This window comes from Equus caballus, chromosome 20, assembly GCF_041296265.1.
Source record: "Equus caballus isolate H_3958 breed thoroughbred chromosome 20, TB-T2T, whole genome shotgun sequence".
Taxonomy (NCBI): domain Eukaryota; kingdom Metazoa; phylum Chordata; class Mammalia; order Perissodactyla; family Equidae; genus Equus; species Equus caballus.
Window position 1 is genome coordinate 31,427,637 of NC_091703.1, and position 16,569 is coordinate 31,444,205.

General features: G+C 41.6%; 2 protein-coding genes and 1 pseudogene across 4 annotated transcripts in view; 2 read left to right on the forward strand and 1 right to left on the reverse strand.

Moving 5' to 3' along the window:
• The window catches only part of ZFP57 (ZFP57 zinc finger protein), a 27,740-nt gene extending 14,875 nt beyond the window's left edge, over window positions 1-12,865 (reverse strand). Inside the window, exons 1-3 of one of the 2 annotated variants that reach the window (XM_023624583.2) lie at window positions 12,780-12,865; window positions 8,134-8,209; window positions 2,095-2,150 (exon numbers count right to left, since the gene is read on the reverse strand). Coding sequence is in view for 1 of the 2 variants with exons in the window: in XM_014734292.3 (XP_014589778.2) it covers window positions 8,134-8,209; window positions 9,995-10,224 (306 nt within the window). In the remaining variant the exon portion in view is untranslated. Of the gene's footprint in view, window positions 1-2,094; window positions 2,151-8,133; window positions 8,210-9,994; window positions 10,365-12,779 lie in introns of those variants that run through there. The other variant, XM_014734292.3, reaches the window with a different exon arrangement.
• LOC111769261 (Y-box-binding protein 1 pseudogene) lies at window positions 8,380-9,960 on the forward strand (annotated as a pseudogene).
• POLR1H (RNA polymerase I subunit H) lies at window positions 12,681-16,363 on the forward strand. Of its 2 annotated transcripts, none has more exons than XM_005603662.4 (5): window positions 12,681-13,114; window positions 13,228-13,383; window positions 13,627-13,727; window positions 13,938-14,047; window positions 16,132-16,363. In XM_005603662.4, the coding sequence occupies exons 2-5, from the start codon at window positions 13,248-13,250 to the stop codon at window positions 16,154-16,156; spliced, it is 372 nt and encodes a 123-aa protein (XP_005603719.1). In that variant the 5' UTR covers window positions 12,681-13,114; window positions 13,228-13,247; the 3' UTR covers window positions 16,157-16,363. The 2 variants fall into 2 exon arrangements, with proteins under 2 accessions (XP_005603719.1, XP_005603720.1); XM_005603663.4 differs by having other exon boundaries at window positions 12,911-13,107.
• The last annotated feature ends 206 nt before the right edge of the window (window positions 16,364-16,569 follow it).

Below are 16,569 nucleotides of genomic sequence, written 5' to 3' on the forward strand. Positions count from 1 at the left end.
ATGCCTTTTTGTACCACTGGCTATATTCATGACATTTCCTGATCCATTTTCATCTTTTAAAAACTCAACTTTTTAGAATTCAGTTCCTAATCCTATTTTAATAAAGGGTTGATGCCAATGGTATGACTACCAACACTAAAATTTGATCCAAATGGGAGCTTTTTAATGCTGCTTTATTAATTCAACGATTTTTCTTTTACCCACCAGTGTTATTCTTCAATCACTCCCCATCATCTGAATCAAACTGCTGCCATGCAAGATTCCACTTGTTCTGGCCCTGACAATTCTTCATGGAGTCAGCCATTGCCACTCCCCTAATCCTGTCCTCTAATCCAGTCACTTGCAGGTCCTTTTCATCTGCTATTCCCTGAGCCCAGATTTCCTTTCTTTCTCATCTACTTATCAAGTCCTCTATCTTTCAGTTCAAAAAGTGTCTACCTCTTCTCCAAAGCTTTTCCAAGGGGCTCTTTAGCTCTATTCCAAAGGGCTGGGCAGTCCTTCTTCACTGTTTCTGTAGCACTTAGAATGTTTCTGTTAGCTTTGTTCTTCCTGTAATATAATTATCCATCTCCAACTCTGCCAACAGATTGCAAGTTCTTACAATGCAGAGGATCCTGTGTTACCCATCCTCATATCCCTGGCAACCAGCAGTGTTTGACTAACAGGATTCAACACACAGGGAACGAATGAATGGGCTTTATGTTTAAATAAATCATGTCTTCGCCTCCTGGGTAACGGCTTGCCATGGTCTCTATTATGTTAGCTCACCCCAGATTCTGTTTACCATCGTATCCTGTGCCCAAATATTTCAAAGAAGCTCATTTAATAGAAAAACACTTGGCAAAACTTGCTCTATCATCAGCCTAAATTTTCCACTCTTTGCTGTCTTTCCTTGTCTACTAATTGGCCTCTTTTCATTCATATATTTCTTTTGCATTTTAAATCTGAACTTTGGGTTTTCCATGCTTCTGTTTGGGTAAGAACTTATAGTACAGTATAAAAGTAGGGTAAGAAAACTGATAGGACAGTAATTCATGATATTATGTGGCACTTTATGAAGCCCTTTATTGCTTATCTCCTTGGAACAACTGGGTGAGGAAGGTTTTACTATTCCCATTTTGGATCCTAAGGGTAAGGGCTTTCTCATATCAGCCAGCCAATATGTGGCAGAGTTGGAACCCAAAACAAATCTCACAAGTCCAAACATAGTACTCTAGCGGGGCAGGGTCACAGAGTGCTTGAGGGCTAAGAACTTGGACTCTTGTCCAGCAGACAACAGGAAACTCTTGTCCTTGACTCTCCAGGGACTTTAGCGCCCTCTCCTCCTTCTCTGGGAACCCTTTTGTTCAGACTTTAATGAAACTTTATGCTGCCAGGTGCCTTGAGAAGAGGGCACGTGGGTGACCTTGTCTAGAAAGCAGTGGAGAAAAAATTCTGGGAGAGGGGATAAATAAAATCCTGAATTTTACTGGAAGGGTATTAAAAAATAAATTAAGTAAATAAAGATATTTTAGTACCTCGATTGAGATATAAGAACAAAGAAAGGTTGACTATGACTGTGCACAGAGAGGATGCAAGAAGGTACAGTGGAATATTATCACCTGTTTTTGTAGTTTGGGCCTGGCTCTCTGGAACACAGGACTGTTTCCAGCAGTTAACAAATGTCCTTCTTTCTTTCAACAAATATTTATTAAGTCTAATATGTGCCAGACTCTACAGAACAGACTTATGGGTATAAAACCACAATGGAATGGAACTCTAACAAGCTCCAGGACCAGGCTTGTCATATGAATGTACCACAACTTATATACCTTGGAGAAACTCTTGCACACATGCACCAAAAACATGTTAAAGGAATGTTTACAGAAGTACCATTTGTAGCAGAAAAAACAAAAACAAAAACTGGAAACAACCCAAATGATCTCAACAGTAGAACTGATAATTAAGATGTGGCATATTCAAGTCATGAAAACGCACTACACTAGAAATGTACATTTGGATTGGTGGTGTATCAGTGTACAGATATTATTAAAACCATGAGACTCAGTGAGATTAGTGAGAGCACAAGTGTAGAGAAGAGGTCTAAAGACTCACCTCTGGAGCACTCCAACGTTTAGAGACTGGGAAGATGAGGAGTCAACAAAGGAGACCTAGAAGGAACCACCAACGAGGTTGGAGAAAAACCGGGAGAGCATGTTATCCCAGAAATAAGTAAAGAGAGTGTTTCAAAGAGAGGGAGAGAGAAGAAAGAAATGAACTACAGTGCCACATATTAACATGGATAAATTAAAAATATTAATGAACAAAAGAAGTAAGTCACAGTCTATTCCATTTATATAAAGGCTATAAACAGGCAACTATGAACAATTATGTCACTTAGGAATACATACATAGATGATAAAAACTACAAAAAGGTGACAATTACAAAATTTAGGATAGTGATTGCCTCTAGGGATGAGGGAGAGGGACGTGAAGGGGGCAAGCACGCAGGGCTCCTGAGGTGAGGTAACGTTCCATTTCTCAGCCCGAGCAGTGGGTACTTGGACATTTTTTTTTCACTCTTCTTCCAACTGTGTACATACATTTTCATTTGTATATTACATTTCACATTGAAAAGAAAAAAGAATACAGGACAAAAGAAAAGCATCAAGTGTGACTCGTGATATAAGCCAGGGTTCTTGGGAGTAATTATGGTATCATTCACACACAGGATAAGGAACTGAAAAGGTGAATAGAGTTTGTGAGGTGGAGATGATGGGTTCAGATTTAGTCAAACTGAGCCCTTTACAGACTTTTATTCTTAGCCATATGAGGTGCAAAACTGCCGAGATCACCATTTGCTTTTACGCTAGATTGGAAGGAAAGAGAACGCAGGTGAAGTCACCAATTTATGTATTCAGCATTAAAAATCTTCATGGTAAACAATTACTAACAGCTATATATTAGGTTACTTTCCAGTCCCACTCATCTCAAAGGGTGTATCACTACCCTATTGATTTGGATTTCTAAATTCTTCTGCCTCTTGCTTTCTGATGAGCCACATCTTGGCAAAGTATAGAATCCAGAGCTGGGGGGGCCGGCCTGGTAGTGTAATGGTTAAGTTCATGTGCTCTGATTCAATGGCCCAAGGTTCGCAGATTCGGATCCTGGGCATGGACCTACACATTGCTCATCAAGCCATGCTGTGGCGGCATCCCACATACAAAATAGGGAAAGACTGGCACAGGTGTTAGCTTAGTGACAATATTCCTCAAGGAAAGAGGGAGATTGGCAACAATGTTAGCTCAGGGCCAATCTTCCTCACCAACAAAATAAATAAATCAATTAAAAACAAAAAAGGAATCTAGAGCTAGGACATGGTGATGGCAGACCAGAGAACAAACAGGGCAAAAAAGCCTGTATGAAGCAAATCACAGGGGTAGGAATGACATTGTGCTATGTCCTGTTCAAATTCCAGAATGAGCAGAGAGATGGTCAGTTCCTGAACCCAATTTAAGCAACTTCAGCCATCTCATTTCCACACAAAAGTTGTCTACACTGCTTTTTAAATCTCTTTAAGGGACTAGAGAATCTCTCAAATATAAAGGAAACTAAACTGATACTAATGAAAGATGAGCAGTGATCTACCATACCTGCAAATACTGTCAAAGATGCAAAGCTGATTGTGGGACTGAAGCCTAGAACACAGGAGGTATGTTTATCTAACACCACACTGTACAATATGGCAGTACTCAACCAGATGGATAATTTAAAATTAATTCAAATTAGATAAAATAAAAAATTCAGTTCCTCTGTTGCACTAGCCACATTTCAAATGCTCAGGTGCCAGCCTGGTGGTGTAGTGGTTAAGTTTGCAAGTTCCACTCCAGTGGCCTGGGATTCATGGGTTCAGATCACAGGTGTGGACCCACACACCTCTTATCAAGCCATGCTGTGGCGGCAACCCACATACAAAAATGGAGGAAGTCTGGCATAGACATTAACTCAGGGACAATCTTCCTCAAGCAAAAAGAGGAAGATTGGCAACTGATGTTAGCTCAATGTTCCTCACCAAAAAAACTCCAAAAAACAAATACTCAATAGTCACATGTGGGAAGTGGCTACCACATTGAAGAGCAAAGATATAGAACAGTTATATCATTGCAGAAAGTTCTATTGGACAGTCCCATCTAGCAATTTTCTGGGTGAAGCGTGTCCTACTAGTACAGAAAGGTGGGCATCAGGATTATTACATTTTTTTTTTTTTTATTAATGTTATGATAGATTACAACCTTGTGAGATTTCAGTTGTACCAGGATTATTACATTTTAAGTATAATATTCCTTAGGGCATTCAGATTCCTTTTCTCTGATTCTCTTACGAACTCTGAACCCTTACTTTACCAACTTTCTGGTATCTGGAAAGAAAATGAACTGATTGGAAAACAATAAATTTTATTCTGCTTGGTGATTTAAATTCACACTAAATTGATAAATTTGCTGATTTATTAATGAGTGTTGAAGGACATCGGTTTGAGAGAGGGTGAGTTTGGTTACCCCTGAGTGGATCTGAACATTGGGAAGGTCTTGCTTAAATGAGTAACAGAAAGAGACAAAATGTGGAGCTGGGAGGAACATGAGAGACTACTGCATTCCCTTCTCTGACCTCCTTTGTCCTCACCCTGCTCACCTAGGCCAGGTTGGGCATCTCTCCTCTGTACACTTGTACATACCTCTATCAAAATCCTTAACATTTTATTATCTGTTTATAGAGTGATCTAGGCTATTAATTATAAATTGATCAAGGGCAGGGACTTCTCTTTATTCACTCCCAGTAACGAACACAATGCCTGGCACAGAGGAGGTTCTCAAAATTAAGTTTCTCACATAAACAAATTGTATGGTGCAAGTTAGACTTTGAGGGTCTGTTAGTAGTTCCCTGAGAAAGGTGTGAATAGGAAATAAAAGACCAGATACTGACCTATAGCGATCTCATCAAGATAACCTTCGAGGGTTGGGAGCAGGGGGAATCAGAGAGGAAGATTAGAACACTTTCTTGCTGAGAAAAAAGAACAAAGCTGGAGGCATCACACACTCTGATTTCAGAATATACTACAAAGCTATAGTAACCAAAACAGCATGGTACTGACACAAAAACAGACACACAGATCAATGGAACAGAACCGAGAGCCCAGAAATAAACCCACACATCTGTGGACAGCTAATTTTCGACAAAGGAGCCAAGAATATACAATGGAGATAAGAAAGTCTCTTAAATAAATGGTGGGAAAACAGGACAGCCACTTGCAAAAGAATGAAAGTAGACCGTTATCTTACACCATGCACAAAAATTAACTCGAAATGGATTAAAGGCTAGAATGTAAGACCTGAAACCATAAAACTTCTAGAAGAAAACATAGGCAGTAAGCTCTTCGACATCAGTCTTAGCAGCATATTTTCAAGGACCATGTCTGACTAGGCAAGGGAAACAGTAGAAAAAATAAACAAATGGGACTACATCAAACTAAAAAGCTTCCACACAGCAAAGGAAACCATCAACAAAATGAAAAGACAATCTAACAACAGGGAGAAGATATTTGCAAACTATTTATCTGATAAGGGTTAATATCCAAAATATATAAAGAACTCATACACCTCAACAACAAAAAAACCTAGCAATCCAATTGAAAAATGGGCAAAAGATCTGAAAAGACATTTTCCCAAAGATATACAGATGGCCAAAAGGCAAGTAAAAAAGATGTTTAACATCACTATTAGGGAAATGTAAAAAATTAAGAATAGAACTACCACACGATCCAGCTATTCCACTGCTGGGTATTTATCCAAGAACATGAAAACACAAATGCGTAATGATATATGCACCCCTATGTTCCTTGAGGCATTATTCACAATAGCCAAGAATTGGAAACAACCTAGGTGCCCACCAAGGGATGAATGGATAAAGAAGATGTGGTATTTATACCCAATGGTATACTACTCAGCCATAGACAAAGATGAATTCTTGCCATTTGCGACAACCTGGATGGACCTTGAGGGTATTACGCTAAGTGAAATAAGTCAGAGGGAGAAAGTCAAATACCATATGGTCTCACTCATAAATAGAAGATAAAAATAACAAACAAACACATAGATTCAGAGATTAGATTGGTGGCTACCAGAGGGGAAGTCGGGAGAGGAGGGTGAAAGGGGTGACTGGGCACATGTGTATGGTGATAGATGGTAATTAATCTTTGAATGGTGAACCTGATATCATCTACACAGAAATCGAAATATAATGATGTACACCTGAAATTTATATAAAGTTATAAACCAATGTTACCTCAATTAAATAAATTTGGGGCCAGCCCCGTGGTGCAGCGGTTAAGTGTGCACATTCCACTTTGGCGGCCCGGGGTTTGCCAGTTCAGATCCCGGGTGCGGACACGGTACCACTTGGCAAGCCATGCTGTGGTAGGCATCCCACATATAAAGTAGAGGAAGAAGGGCACGGATGTTAGCTCAGGGCCAGTCTTCCTCAGCAAAAAAGAGGAGGATTGGCAGCAGATGTTAGCTCAGGGCTAATCTTCCTCAAAAATAAGTAAATAAATAAATTTGATCGAAAAATAGAAACCTAAAAAGAAAAGAACAATTCCTTATTCACTATCATTCCCCAACCCAGGTCTTCCCACTGAGGAAACTAACATTTATGAAACATCTAATACATGCTAACGCTTCACAGAAATCATAATGCTCCCATAAATATTATTACTCCCACTTACAGATGAGGAAACTAGTTGAACATCAAAGAGGATAAGCAACTTGAAAAAACACAAGGTTAGTAAAAATAGCTAAGCTAGTTTTCAAGTCCAGAACTATCTGATACTTCTGTATCTGATACAAATGGGAACATTCATTGACTCTGGGGAGAGGTGAGAACTGGCATTAAAAAAGAAGATTCACTTAAGAAACGTGATTTTATCAAAAAGCATTGAAACTTTACTAAGCTTTTATTTTTCTTATTTGACTTCTCAAAAAAGGTGGCATAGTTAAGAATCTTTTTTGATACGGTTTTATGATTGTGTTTTCTTCTCTATTCGGAGACTTTTCCATAAGAATATTCACTTTAATCCGACTTCTACTGCATGGCTGGAAAAGTGGATATGCAGTAACACTTTCAAACTCTTTTACCTCTTTCTTTACTCTCTCACACTTCTCCCGTGTAGGTGGCTGGCTCTGGTTTTTTCTCAAGAGTCTTTCCTTGAGTTTTTGCTCTATAAGTTCTCTACCACGATTCATGCGTTCCTGGTGACCTTTAATTTGCATCTGCTCCCTCTCATTTACCTGCTTTCTTTTCTGTGCTTTCTGGATGCCATGATCTTCTGGCACAATTCTGGGGAACTTTATTTCACTAGAGGGTTGTAGTAATGGTCTAAATGTTTTATCCTTAAATTCTCTGAACTGTCCTGTTCGACGTATGTGCCTTTCTATGTGTTTCAGCTCTCTCTCAGGTACCAAATAGTACGGTTTTTCTCTCTCTATGCTTTGGGTTGTGGTTGTTTTCCCCTCCAATTTCTTCTTGATTTCATTGCCTGTTTCTTGTTCTTTCATCATTTCCACTATTCTTTTATTATAGTAAGACTCTGTTTTGGCAAGCCAATAGTCAAGAGAAAGAGCTTGCTCCCTACAGAGTGTTTCATACTCCTCTTGATATTTGTGAGTTATCAGTTGTCTTGCTGCCATTGTATGCACGCCACCTAAATGCTGTCAAAGTGAAGTACAGAATTTTATAACGTAACCATCTTTTTACTTTGAATACATTTAAACAGGAGCTTACCCACACTATTAACACCAAAAAAAATATCAGTGGTCTTTTTTTACTTTGGGTAATAATTACAATTTTACTCCCATCACTCCTAGGTGAGCTTGTGAGCTCTGCAAGCTGAAATACCCACCAACAAAATCAATAGCTAGTTTTTAAAAAACATACTCTTGGGAGTTTTCAAAATAATACTTTGTTTTGCAAGTATGAATATAGCCAGAAAACATGGGCCAGTGTAGATACACTAATGGAAGGCGTCACTTGGGCAGGATTTTAAACTTCAGGTTCCTTCTCCTAGAAGTTCCAAACTGCATGCTGTAAAGATAATTTATTTACCAAAATTTTTTTCTCCAGTGGGGACTGCTGACCTGCAGCAATCCTAGGGTCTTTAGTTGCTTTAGCCCAGGCCAATCTGGAAGAGAAGAAAACAAAGGTAGATTAGAATGTGGGAGGTGTCAAACACACCTGCTCACATACTGACTGAATGAAAAAAACAAATTGTTTTGGCCAAGGCCAAGGATATTTCCCCTCAGAAAGAGAAAATCTGCTAATAGGCAGGACTACAACAGGGCCATTTCACCCATGGGAAAGCACTGCATTCCTATGTTGCAGAATAATGAATGCTCTTTTAATAAAAGCATACAATCCAGTTTGATCGGTACCGGGAGCTGAGAGCGGACCCAGAGAGCCCTGAGCAGCTCCACCGCCGCCGCCGCCGGCCAAGTTACCATCAGACCCGGGGAGGAACCGCAGCTGCCGCAGCCGGCCCCACTCACCATTACCACAACCGTGAGGAGCGAGGCCGAGATCCAGCAGCCGACCCCCGCCGCCCGCCCCCGCCCTCAGCGCTGCCGACACCAAGCCCGGCACCACGGGCGGCGCAGGGAGCGGCGGCCCGGGCGGCCTCATATCTGCGGCGCCTGCGGCAGGCACAAGAAGGTCATCGCAACGAAGGTTTTGGGAACAGTAAAATGGTTCAATGTAAGAAACGGATATGGTTTCATCAACAGGAATGACACCAAGGAAGATGCATTTGTACACCAGAGTGCAGTAAAGAAGAATAACCCCAGGAAGTACTTTCGCAGTGTAGGAGATGGAGAGACTGTGGAGTTTGATGATGTTGAAGGAGAAAAGGGTGCAGAGGCAGCAAATGTTACAGGCCCTGGTGGAGTTCCAGTGCAAGGCAGTAAATATGCAGCAGACCGTAACCATTACAGACGCTATCCACGTCGCAGGGGTCCTCCACGCAATTACCAGCAGAATTACCAGAATAGTGAGAGTGGGGAAAAGAACGAGGGATCGGAGAGTGCTCCCGAAGGCCAGGCCCTACCGCAGGCAACGGTTCCCACCTTACTACATGCGGAGACCCTATGGGCGTCGACCACAGTATTCCAACCCTCCTGTGCAAGGAGAAGTGATGGAGGGTGCTGACAACCAGGGTGCAAGAGAACAAGGTAGACCAGTGAGGCAGAATATGTATCGGGGTTGTACACCACGATTCCGCAGGGGCCCTCCTCGCCAAAACAGCCTAGAGAGGATGGCAATGAAGATAAGGAAAATCAAGAAGATGAGACCCAAGGTCAGCAGCCACCTCAACGTCGGTACCGCCGCAACTTCAATTACCTACGCAGACGCCCAGAAATCCCTAAACCACAAGATGGCAAAGAGACAAAAGCAGCCGATCCACCAGCTGAGAATTCCTCCGCTCCCGAGGCTGGGCAGGGCGGGGCTGAGTAAATGCCAGCTTACCATCTCTACCATCATCCGGTTTGGTCATCCAACAAGAACAAATGAATATGAAATTCCAGCAATAAGAAATGAACAAAAGATTGGAGCTGAAGACCTTAAGTGCTTGCTTTTTGCCTGTTGACCAGATAACTAGAACTATCTGCATTATCTATGCAGCATGGGGTTTTTATTATTTTTACCTAAAGATGTCTCTTTTTGGTAATGACAAACGTGTTTTTTAAAAAAAAAAAAGCCTGGTTTTTCTCAATACACCTTTAAAGGTTTTTAAATTGTTTCATATCTGGTCAAGTTGAGATTTTTAAGAATCTCATTTTTAATTTGTAATAAAAGTTTACAACTTGATTTTTTCAAAAAAGTCAACAAACTGCAAGCACCTGTTAATAAAGGTCTTAAATAATTGTCAAAAAAAAAAAAGCATACAATCCTTTCATATAAACTAAAAGCATACTTCTCCTGTGGACTCAATAGGAACCATTCTGAATCTTCTATCAGGGATTGGGAGAGAGAGGAGACAGGCTCCTTGGTGAAGCGTTGCCCAAGTACATCTATGTCAGATTGCCAGGACTCCAAGCCTCTTCTGTCTTCTGATAGAATTCTAGACTCTGGTGTTACCAGTTCATTCTCTTTCTGCAGTTTCTGAATCCGGGCCCTCTCTGCCTCTAGCAGCACATAAAGCATCTCTGCCCTCTTATCTTTTGTTCTGAAATTCTGCTCTTATTTGATCACCCACGCCTCTGCTTGCCTGCCTTACACTGCCAATCATCCTTCACTCTAAATCCATTATGAGGCCATCCCCTGTTGAACCCTTTGGGATGGGAATCTGTGGTTACTCTGGCTTTGTTTATAGGACAGGCTGATGGCAACACAAATGAAGACTACCAACTTTTTATGTGTCATCCCTGGTCTAACCTGAGTTTACTGTGAGGTCATATTTTAGCCAGTGAGGATGCCTGGCATTTCATCTCTGTGCCTTTGTTTACACTATATATGGTTAAGAGCATGGGTTTTGAAGCCTGATAGGGTTATGTCTGAATCCTAATTCTACCACCTCCTACGTGTGTGGCTCAGGAGAAGTACCAATGTCTCTCTACGTCAGTTTCCTCAACCATAAAAGGGAGATAAGACAAAAATCTGCCTCTTGGGGTTATAAAGAACAAATGTGAATTAGATTAAAGAGATTGGCACAATGCTTGATATATGCCAAGTTCTCAATAAATAGCAGTTGTCTCTCTTCCAAAGCTCAAGCCCCTGACTCTTTATAGTCTTTCTGGTCTACTACATGTTACAGTGATTTTGCCTTCTTCTGAATACTTGAGATTTTTTACTTCTACAACTCATCTGAAAATCATTCATGGTTTACATTGTGAAATCTGTATTCGTATTAACATTTTGACGCAGAAATTTAGACTCATAAGCGGTGGGAACTATCTATCTACAAACACAATGATCTGTCTATATTATCAGAAAGGATCTGATATCAAACACTGGATCTCACCGACCTCTTAGGCACATTCTTATTTGCCTGTGTATACCTATTTTGAGATTTCAAAAAATGTGACTACCTTACTTTTATTTCTCAGTACCTAGCATCTAGCACAGTACTTAACATTATAGAGTCTGTGATCCCAAGTTCTCAAAATTAACTACTTGTTGATTGGGGATTATCCTTATCACATAATATCTGAGCATTTTTCTTATATTTCCCATAGCACTGTATCTATCTTATTAAAACACCAGTCTTCCTTGAAGTATACAGGCATATTTGTTTTAAATGCCTGTCCTGGGTTCTCATATTTTGTCCTCCTAATGTACTTTCATTGTATTCTAATTATTCATTTGTACTCCTTAAGGTCAGAAAACACAGTTTGCAACTTTGCAGCCTCAGCCTCAGCTCAAAGACTGCCATAGGTGCTCAGAAATACTAATTGAACAGATTGTGAGCTTTTTGTTGGGAAAAGGCCATGCATTATAATGCTTGTGTTCCTTTACTGCAATAGGACAGTACTCAACTCATGGTGGATCCTCACTCTGTCAAACTGAAAAGGGAAAGTTGGGGAGGGAAGAGGGCTAATTTCAATTTCCATTTTCAAAGGAGAGAGACACACAGAAAAGTGAAGATAAAAACTGCCTACCGTCATGGGCTCAGTAACAGACCTTCTTTGGAAAGACAGACAACATGACACCCAGGTAAGTCAAACTATGGGGCTTATTACCCTCCAATAACTTGCTCAGTTTTAACCCTTTCACCATTGTGTGTCTTTCCATTATTGCTGAGACAGGCAGAGCCAAGCCTCTCTCAAGGAGAGACCACAACTTGTCTCTTTGAAAGAAAATAGTGATGGCTTCAGAATTTTATATGTAAGGAGCTTAGCACAGCTATCTGGTTGGGCAGGGGTGGAAGGGTTGGGAAGGAACTAGGAAACTCATCTAGCAGCTGTCCCTTCAGGATAACAAGTTTCTACTTTAGATTGTAGGCTACAGATGAATTAAAATAGCAAGACTTTCTAAAGATACTTGTCCTCACGTTTTATGAAATATCAACTGTGCACGTAATGGATGACGATGATGATTTAGAGTTGGTTGGACGGGAGGGAGACGACGGACGACGACATGGGACGGGACACGAGGTGGATCCGCAAATGAAAGCCAAACTCGACTTAAGTCTTAGTGAAATCCTACCCAAGGGCGGCTCCCTTGACTAATGCCAGCCTCCCTGATCTAGCATGCGTCTAAGGACGAAGGAGTCCCAACCTCTTCTGTTCCGCCACCTCCCAAATCCTGAGCTCCTTCCCGAGTGTCCCACTTCATCCCTGTTTCCTTTGGTTCCCAGGGAGTAAGCATTCCTCCTCCGCCTTCACCTTCACCACTTACTGCCCCTTAAGCCAACTCACCTATCCAAAGGCCCCAAACAGCCCCCAAAGCACACGACCCAGGCTGGGCTCTGCAGACAGCCCTTGCTTGGCCCGCGAGTCCCAACGAACACTACAACTCTAACTCTCAATGTTTAGCTTTGTTTTCAACCACTGCGCAGCCGCAAAAGGGAAACACCGGCTCCGGAACGGCGGGAATTGCAGTTGTCTAGTCAAAATAAATCACTACTCGGTAAGGTTAATACGATTTTCAGGGGGAACGCCCCCTGCGACGAGGTACCTGTAAGATGCAAGACCAAGAAACTAAATATCCCAGGATTGGGTCCTAAGGGGAAAAACAGCCAGAGGCACAGCATCGGTTACCCGTTTTCTTATGCGAAGATAAAGAACGACCCTAAAAGGGACCCTTCCATCCTCCTTCAGACACGTTCCTCCTTCAGACAGGTTCCTCCCTCTCGAAGACTCTCTGGGTCATATTTGCGATTAATTATGACGTCACAGCCAATCGTGAGCCGGAATGCCTTGACGCTCTAGCCCGTCACGCGCTGGCTTCCCCATGGCCCGGGCAGAGTCGGCGCTCTAGCCCGCGGAGTTGGCTCGCCTCTCTCGCCTGCCCCAGGAAAGCCACTGAGTCAAGGGGTGCTCGACGCAGGCTGAGAATTCCGGACCCTTGGGCTCCTTGTTCGCAGAGGCACGAGGCGCGTGTGGGACGAGGGCTTGGGTTATGTAGCTAGGTCCAGGGACGGAATAGGAAGGGGCGTGGAGGGAGCTGCTCTCTCTCTTGTTAATAAATTTCTCATTCCCTTCTCAGCCCTCGACCACCTGTCAGTCATGGACCTCGCCAACACCTCCTCCAGCTTTCAGTCGGACCTGGATTTCTGTCCGGATTGCGGCTCGGTCCTGCCCCTGCCCGGGGCTCAGGACACAGTCACTTGTACTCGCTGTGGCTTCTCCATCAACGTACTAGGTGAGTAGCGTATGCGGCAGCCCCGGCGGAGCGCCCAGCATGGAAGGGTCGGAGGCTTGGGGACCTCAAGATCGGGTGGATTGGAGAGGAGAATGCTAAAGCAGGGGATCAGGCACTTACACTTTTGGTCTTGGGACAAAACCTGAAGGGAAGGATGTAGGACTTCCTGGCCTAACCAAGAGGGAGTTGCGGGTGTCAGCTCCCTCCGCGTGTTACCACAGCCAATTATTACTGCCTGTGCAGACTTCGAAGGGAAGGTTGTGAAGACCTCATTTGTGTTCCACAAACTGGGGACAGCCATGCCTATGTCGATGGAGGAAGGACCTGAGTTCCAGGGACCCGTGGTAAGTTTATTACATCAAGGACTGGCCCCATAAGAAGCGTTGGGAAAGAAATGGAGGGGTGATTGCTGAGACCTGGAGAGTTTTGTAGCCAATTCCAAAAGGGAAGAGGGGGCTTTAGAGCAGTAGTGTCTGAGGAGTGTGATAGCTTGATTCCTATGAGAAGTAGGGGCCATATGACTAGGCCTCCCTAACCCACCAGTGGCTTCCCAGGTTGACAGGCGCTGCTCTCGATGTGGTCATGAGGGAATGGCGTACCACACGAGACAGATGCGCTCAGCTGATGAAGGGCAGACTGTCTTCTACACCTGTACCAACTGCAAGTGAGTATCTGTTCCCTTCCCTCTGCCCTTGCTCAGTGTGTTTGCTAACAAATCCAGTGATTTACTTTTTGTAGTGAATAAACAATTATTTCCTTTGGTCCCATCGCTCATTTCTGTACAGTTCAGGTAATAGGGAGATTTGTGCTCTTTTTTTATTTTTAAAAATTACACTTTTCTTATCCTTTTTATAGCCAGTGAACTAAACCTTTTAAGATATTTAAAAGGAAATGAAAAAATACAGAGACAAGTGCTTAGTGGTCAGAATGTTATGTTGGAATCTCCCACTGCACTCCAGGTAGTTTTACTTTGGTGAGATTAGCCACATTTGATTGGTGTTCTGCAGTTTCACTACAGTATATCAAGATGTGGCTTTCTTTTATTTATCCTGTTTGGGATTTGTTGGACTTTCTTTTTTTTTTTTTTTTTTAAAGATTTTATTTTTCCTTTGTCTCCCCAAAGCCCCCCAGTACATAGTTGTATATATTTTTTAGTTGTGGGTCCTTCTAGTTGTGGCATGTGGGACGCTGCCTCAGCGTGGTTTGATGAGCAGTGCCATGTCCGCGCCCAGGATTCGAACCAACGAAACACTGGGCCGCCTGCAGCGGAGCGCGCAAACTTAACCACTCTGCCACGGGGCCAGCCCCTTGTTGGACTTTCTAAAATTGAGGATTGATTTTTTTTTTTTCCATCAACCTTGGAAAATTATCAGCCCTTATTATCTCATTGAATATTGCCTTTTCTGGAGTTCTAATTGATTAGTTGTTTAATAGACCTTTTCTATCCTCCATTTCTCTCATCCTGTCTTTCCTATTTTCCATCTCTTTCTCTTTATGCTGCCTCTGACTAAATTCTTCAGGTCTGTCTTCCAGGTCACTAATTCTGTCTTCTGTTTATTTCAATAATTGTTACTTAAAAAAAAAATTCTTTTTAGTTCTACTTGATTATTTTTCAGATCTCAGTCATTTTTAATAATTCCCAATTCCTTAATCATATTTTAAATTGCTCCTTTTATTAAAATATATATTACTTTTAAGTACATTAAACATGATTATATTGTCTCTGATACCCATAGTTTTTGTGGGTCTGATACTGCTGTTATTTTTGCTGACTGCTTTTTTCTGTTTTGTGATTTTTGACTATAAGCTTGGATTTTTTAGAGTTTGAACTATGGGAATATTTTGAGGCCTGGAGTGAATGCTGTATCCTCAGCATTTGTGTTGCCTGTTCAGGTGCCTTGAGGCACTACCAAGCCAGAATCACTTAAATAAATTCTTGGCTTCAGGCTTTTTGGACCACACGGGTAGTATGGATTTGGGCTGCAAATCCATGCAAGGACCAGCTTACAGTTAGAAATTTTCAGAGGAGATTTTATCTCCCTCTACCTAGTGATAGAAATTTCCCTTCTGCAGAGTTGGACTTTTTTTTTTTTCTTGTTCACTTTTACATAGAGGGGTAGCCCTTTGGGGAGCCCAAATTTATGGAGAATATCTCCTATCAGACATGGTAGGTTTGTGTCTGCTTCCTCCATGTGGCTGTCAGAACACCAAGGGCACTGTGGCAGCAGGGACTTCAGTTTGACTTCACCTGTCTAGATTCCTGGCTTTACATTATTTTACCCAGTGTGAAGGTTTCTTGCCATCTCATCAATGGATTAAAAGTATTTATAGTGAGATATATCTTTTGAATACTTTTTCATACAATCTAACCTATTTACTTTTTTCACCTTTTTTTTTTTTATTAATGAGAAGTTTTTAAATTTTGTGAGGTCCAGTTTATCCTTGTTTTTCTTTTATGGCTAGTGCTTTTTGTGTGCTGAGAAATCTTTACATACTTCATAATTCATTAGAGATATATATATATATGTTTAAAGATTTTATTTTTTCTTCTCCCCAAAGTCCCCCAATACATAGTTGTATATTTTAGTTGTGGGTCCTTTTAGTGTTTTTAAATTTGGAAGGTTATTCAGGGGAGCTAGTCCTCCACAGTGTCATAAATAAAAGTCCTTCCTTGATTATTTGTGTGTCTCACTTACACTGCTAGAACCTCTTCCTTTGGTCAAATATAACTCCTTTTTTTCTCCATAGGTTCCAAGAGAAGGAAGACTCTTGATTTTTTTTTCTGGGTGACTCAACAATCCCTTCCTCTCCTCTTCCTTGGAAGGTGAAGGATATTGGGTTCTCAGATCCTTTGTCCATCCCCCGTGTGCAGTGTTTTGCTGCCAGAGAAGAAGCAGACCATCATGCGGGGGTTACCACTGTCTCCAGAGTACTCCTACCTCTAGTTGAGTTTCCTTATTAAAGTTAGATTTTTCTATAAGCGCCAGACATATGTATGTTATTTATAATGTGTCTTGTTCCAAAAGGAATTTAAATAAGCTTACAGAGATATATTGGTTTTTTCAACAACTCTATCAGCTACAAAAAGATAATATAAATTAGTACATGACAAAGAAAAAAAACAAGGACGAAAGAATGGAGCCAGGAATGAGGTTAATATAAAAAAGCAATTATAAGTATTCCCTT

Bases quoted from the DNA above. Each gene is read 5' to 3' on its own strand.
- POLR1H (XM_005603662.4), top strand. From the start codon at position 13,248: ATGGACCTCGCCAACACCTCCTCCAGCTTTCAGTCGGACCTGGATTTC. The intron at 13,384-13,626 runs GTGAGTAGCGTA...CTGCCTGTGCAG, and splicing joins CTTCTCCATCAACGTACTAG to ACTTCGAAGGGAAGGTTGTG. The intron at 14,048-16,131 runs GTGAGTATCTGT...TTTTCTCCATAG, and splicing joins TACACCTGTACCAACTGCAA to GTTCCAAGAGAAGGAAGACT.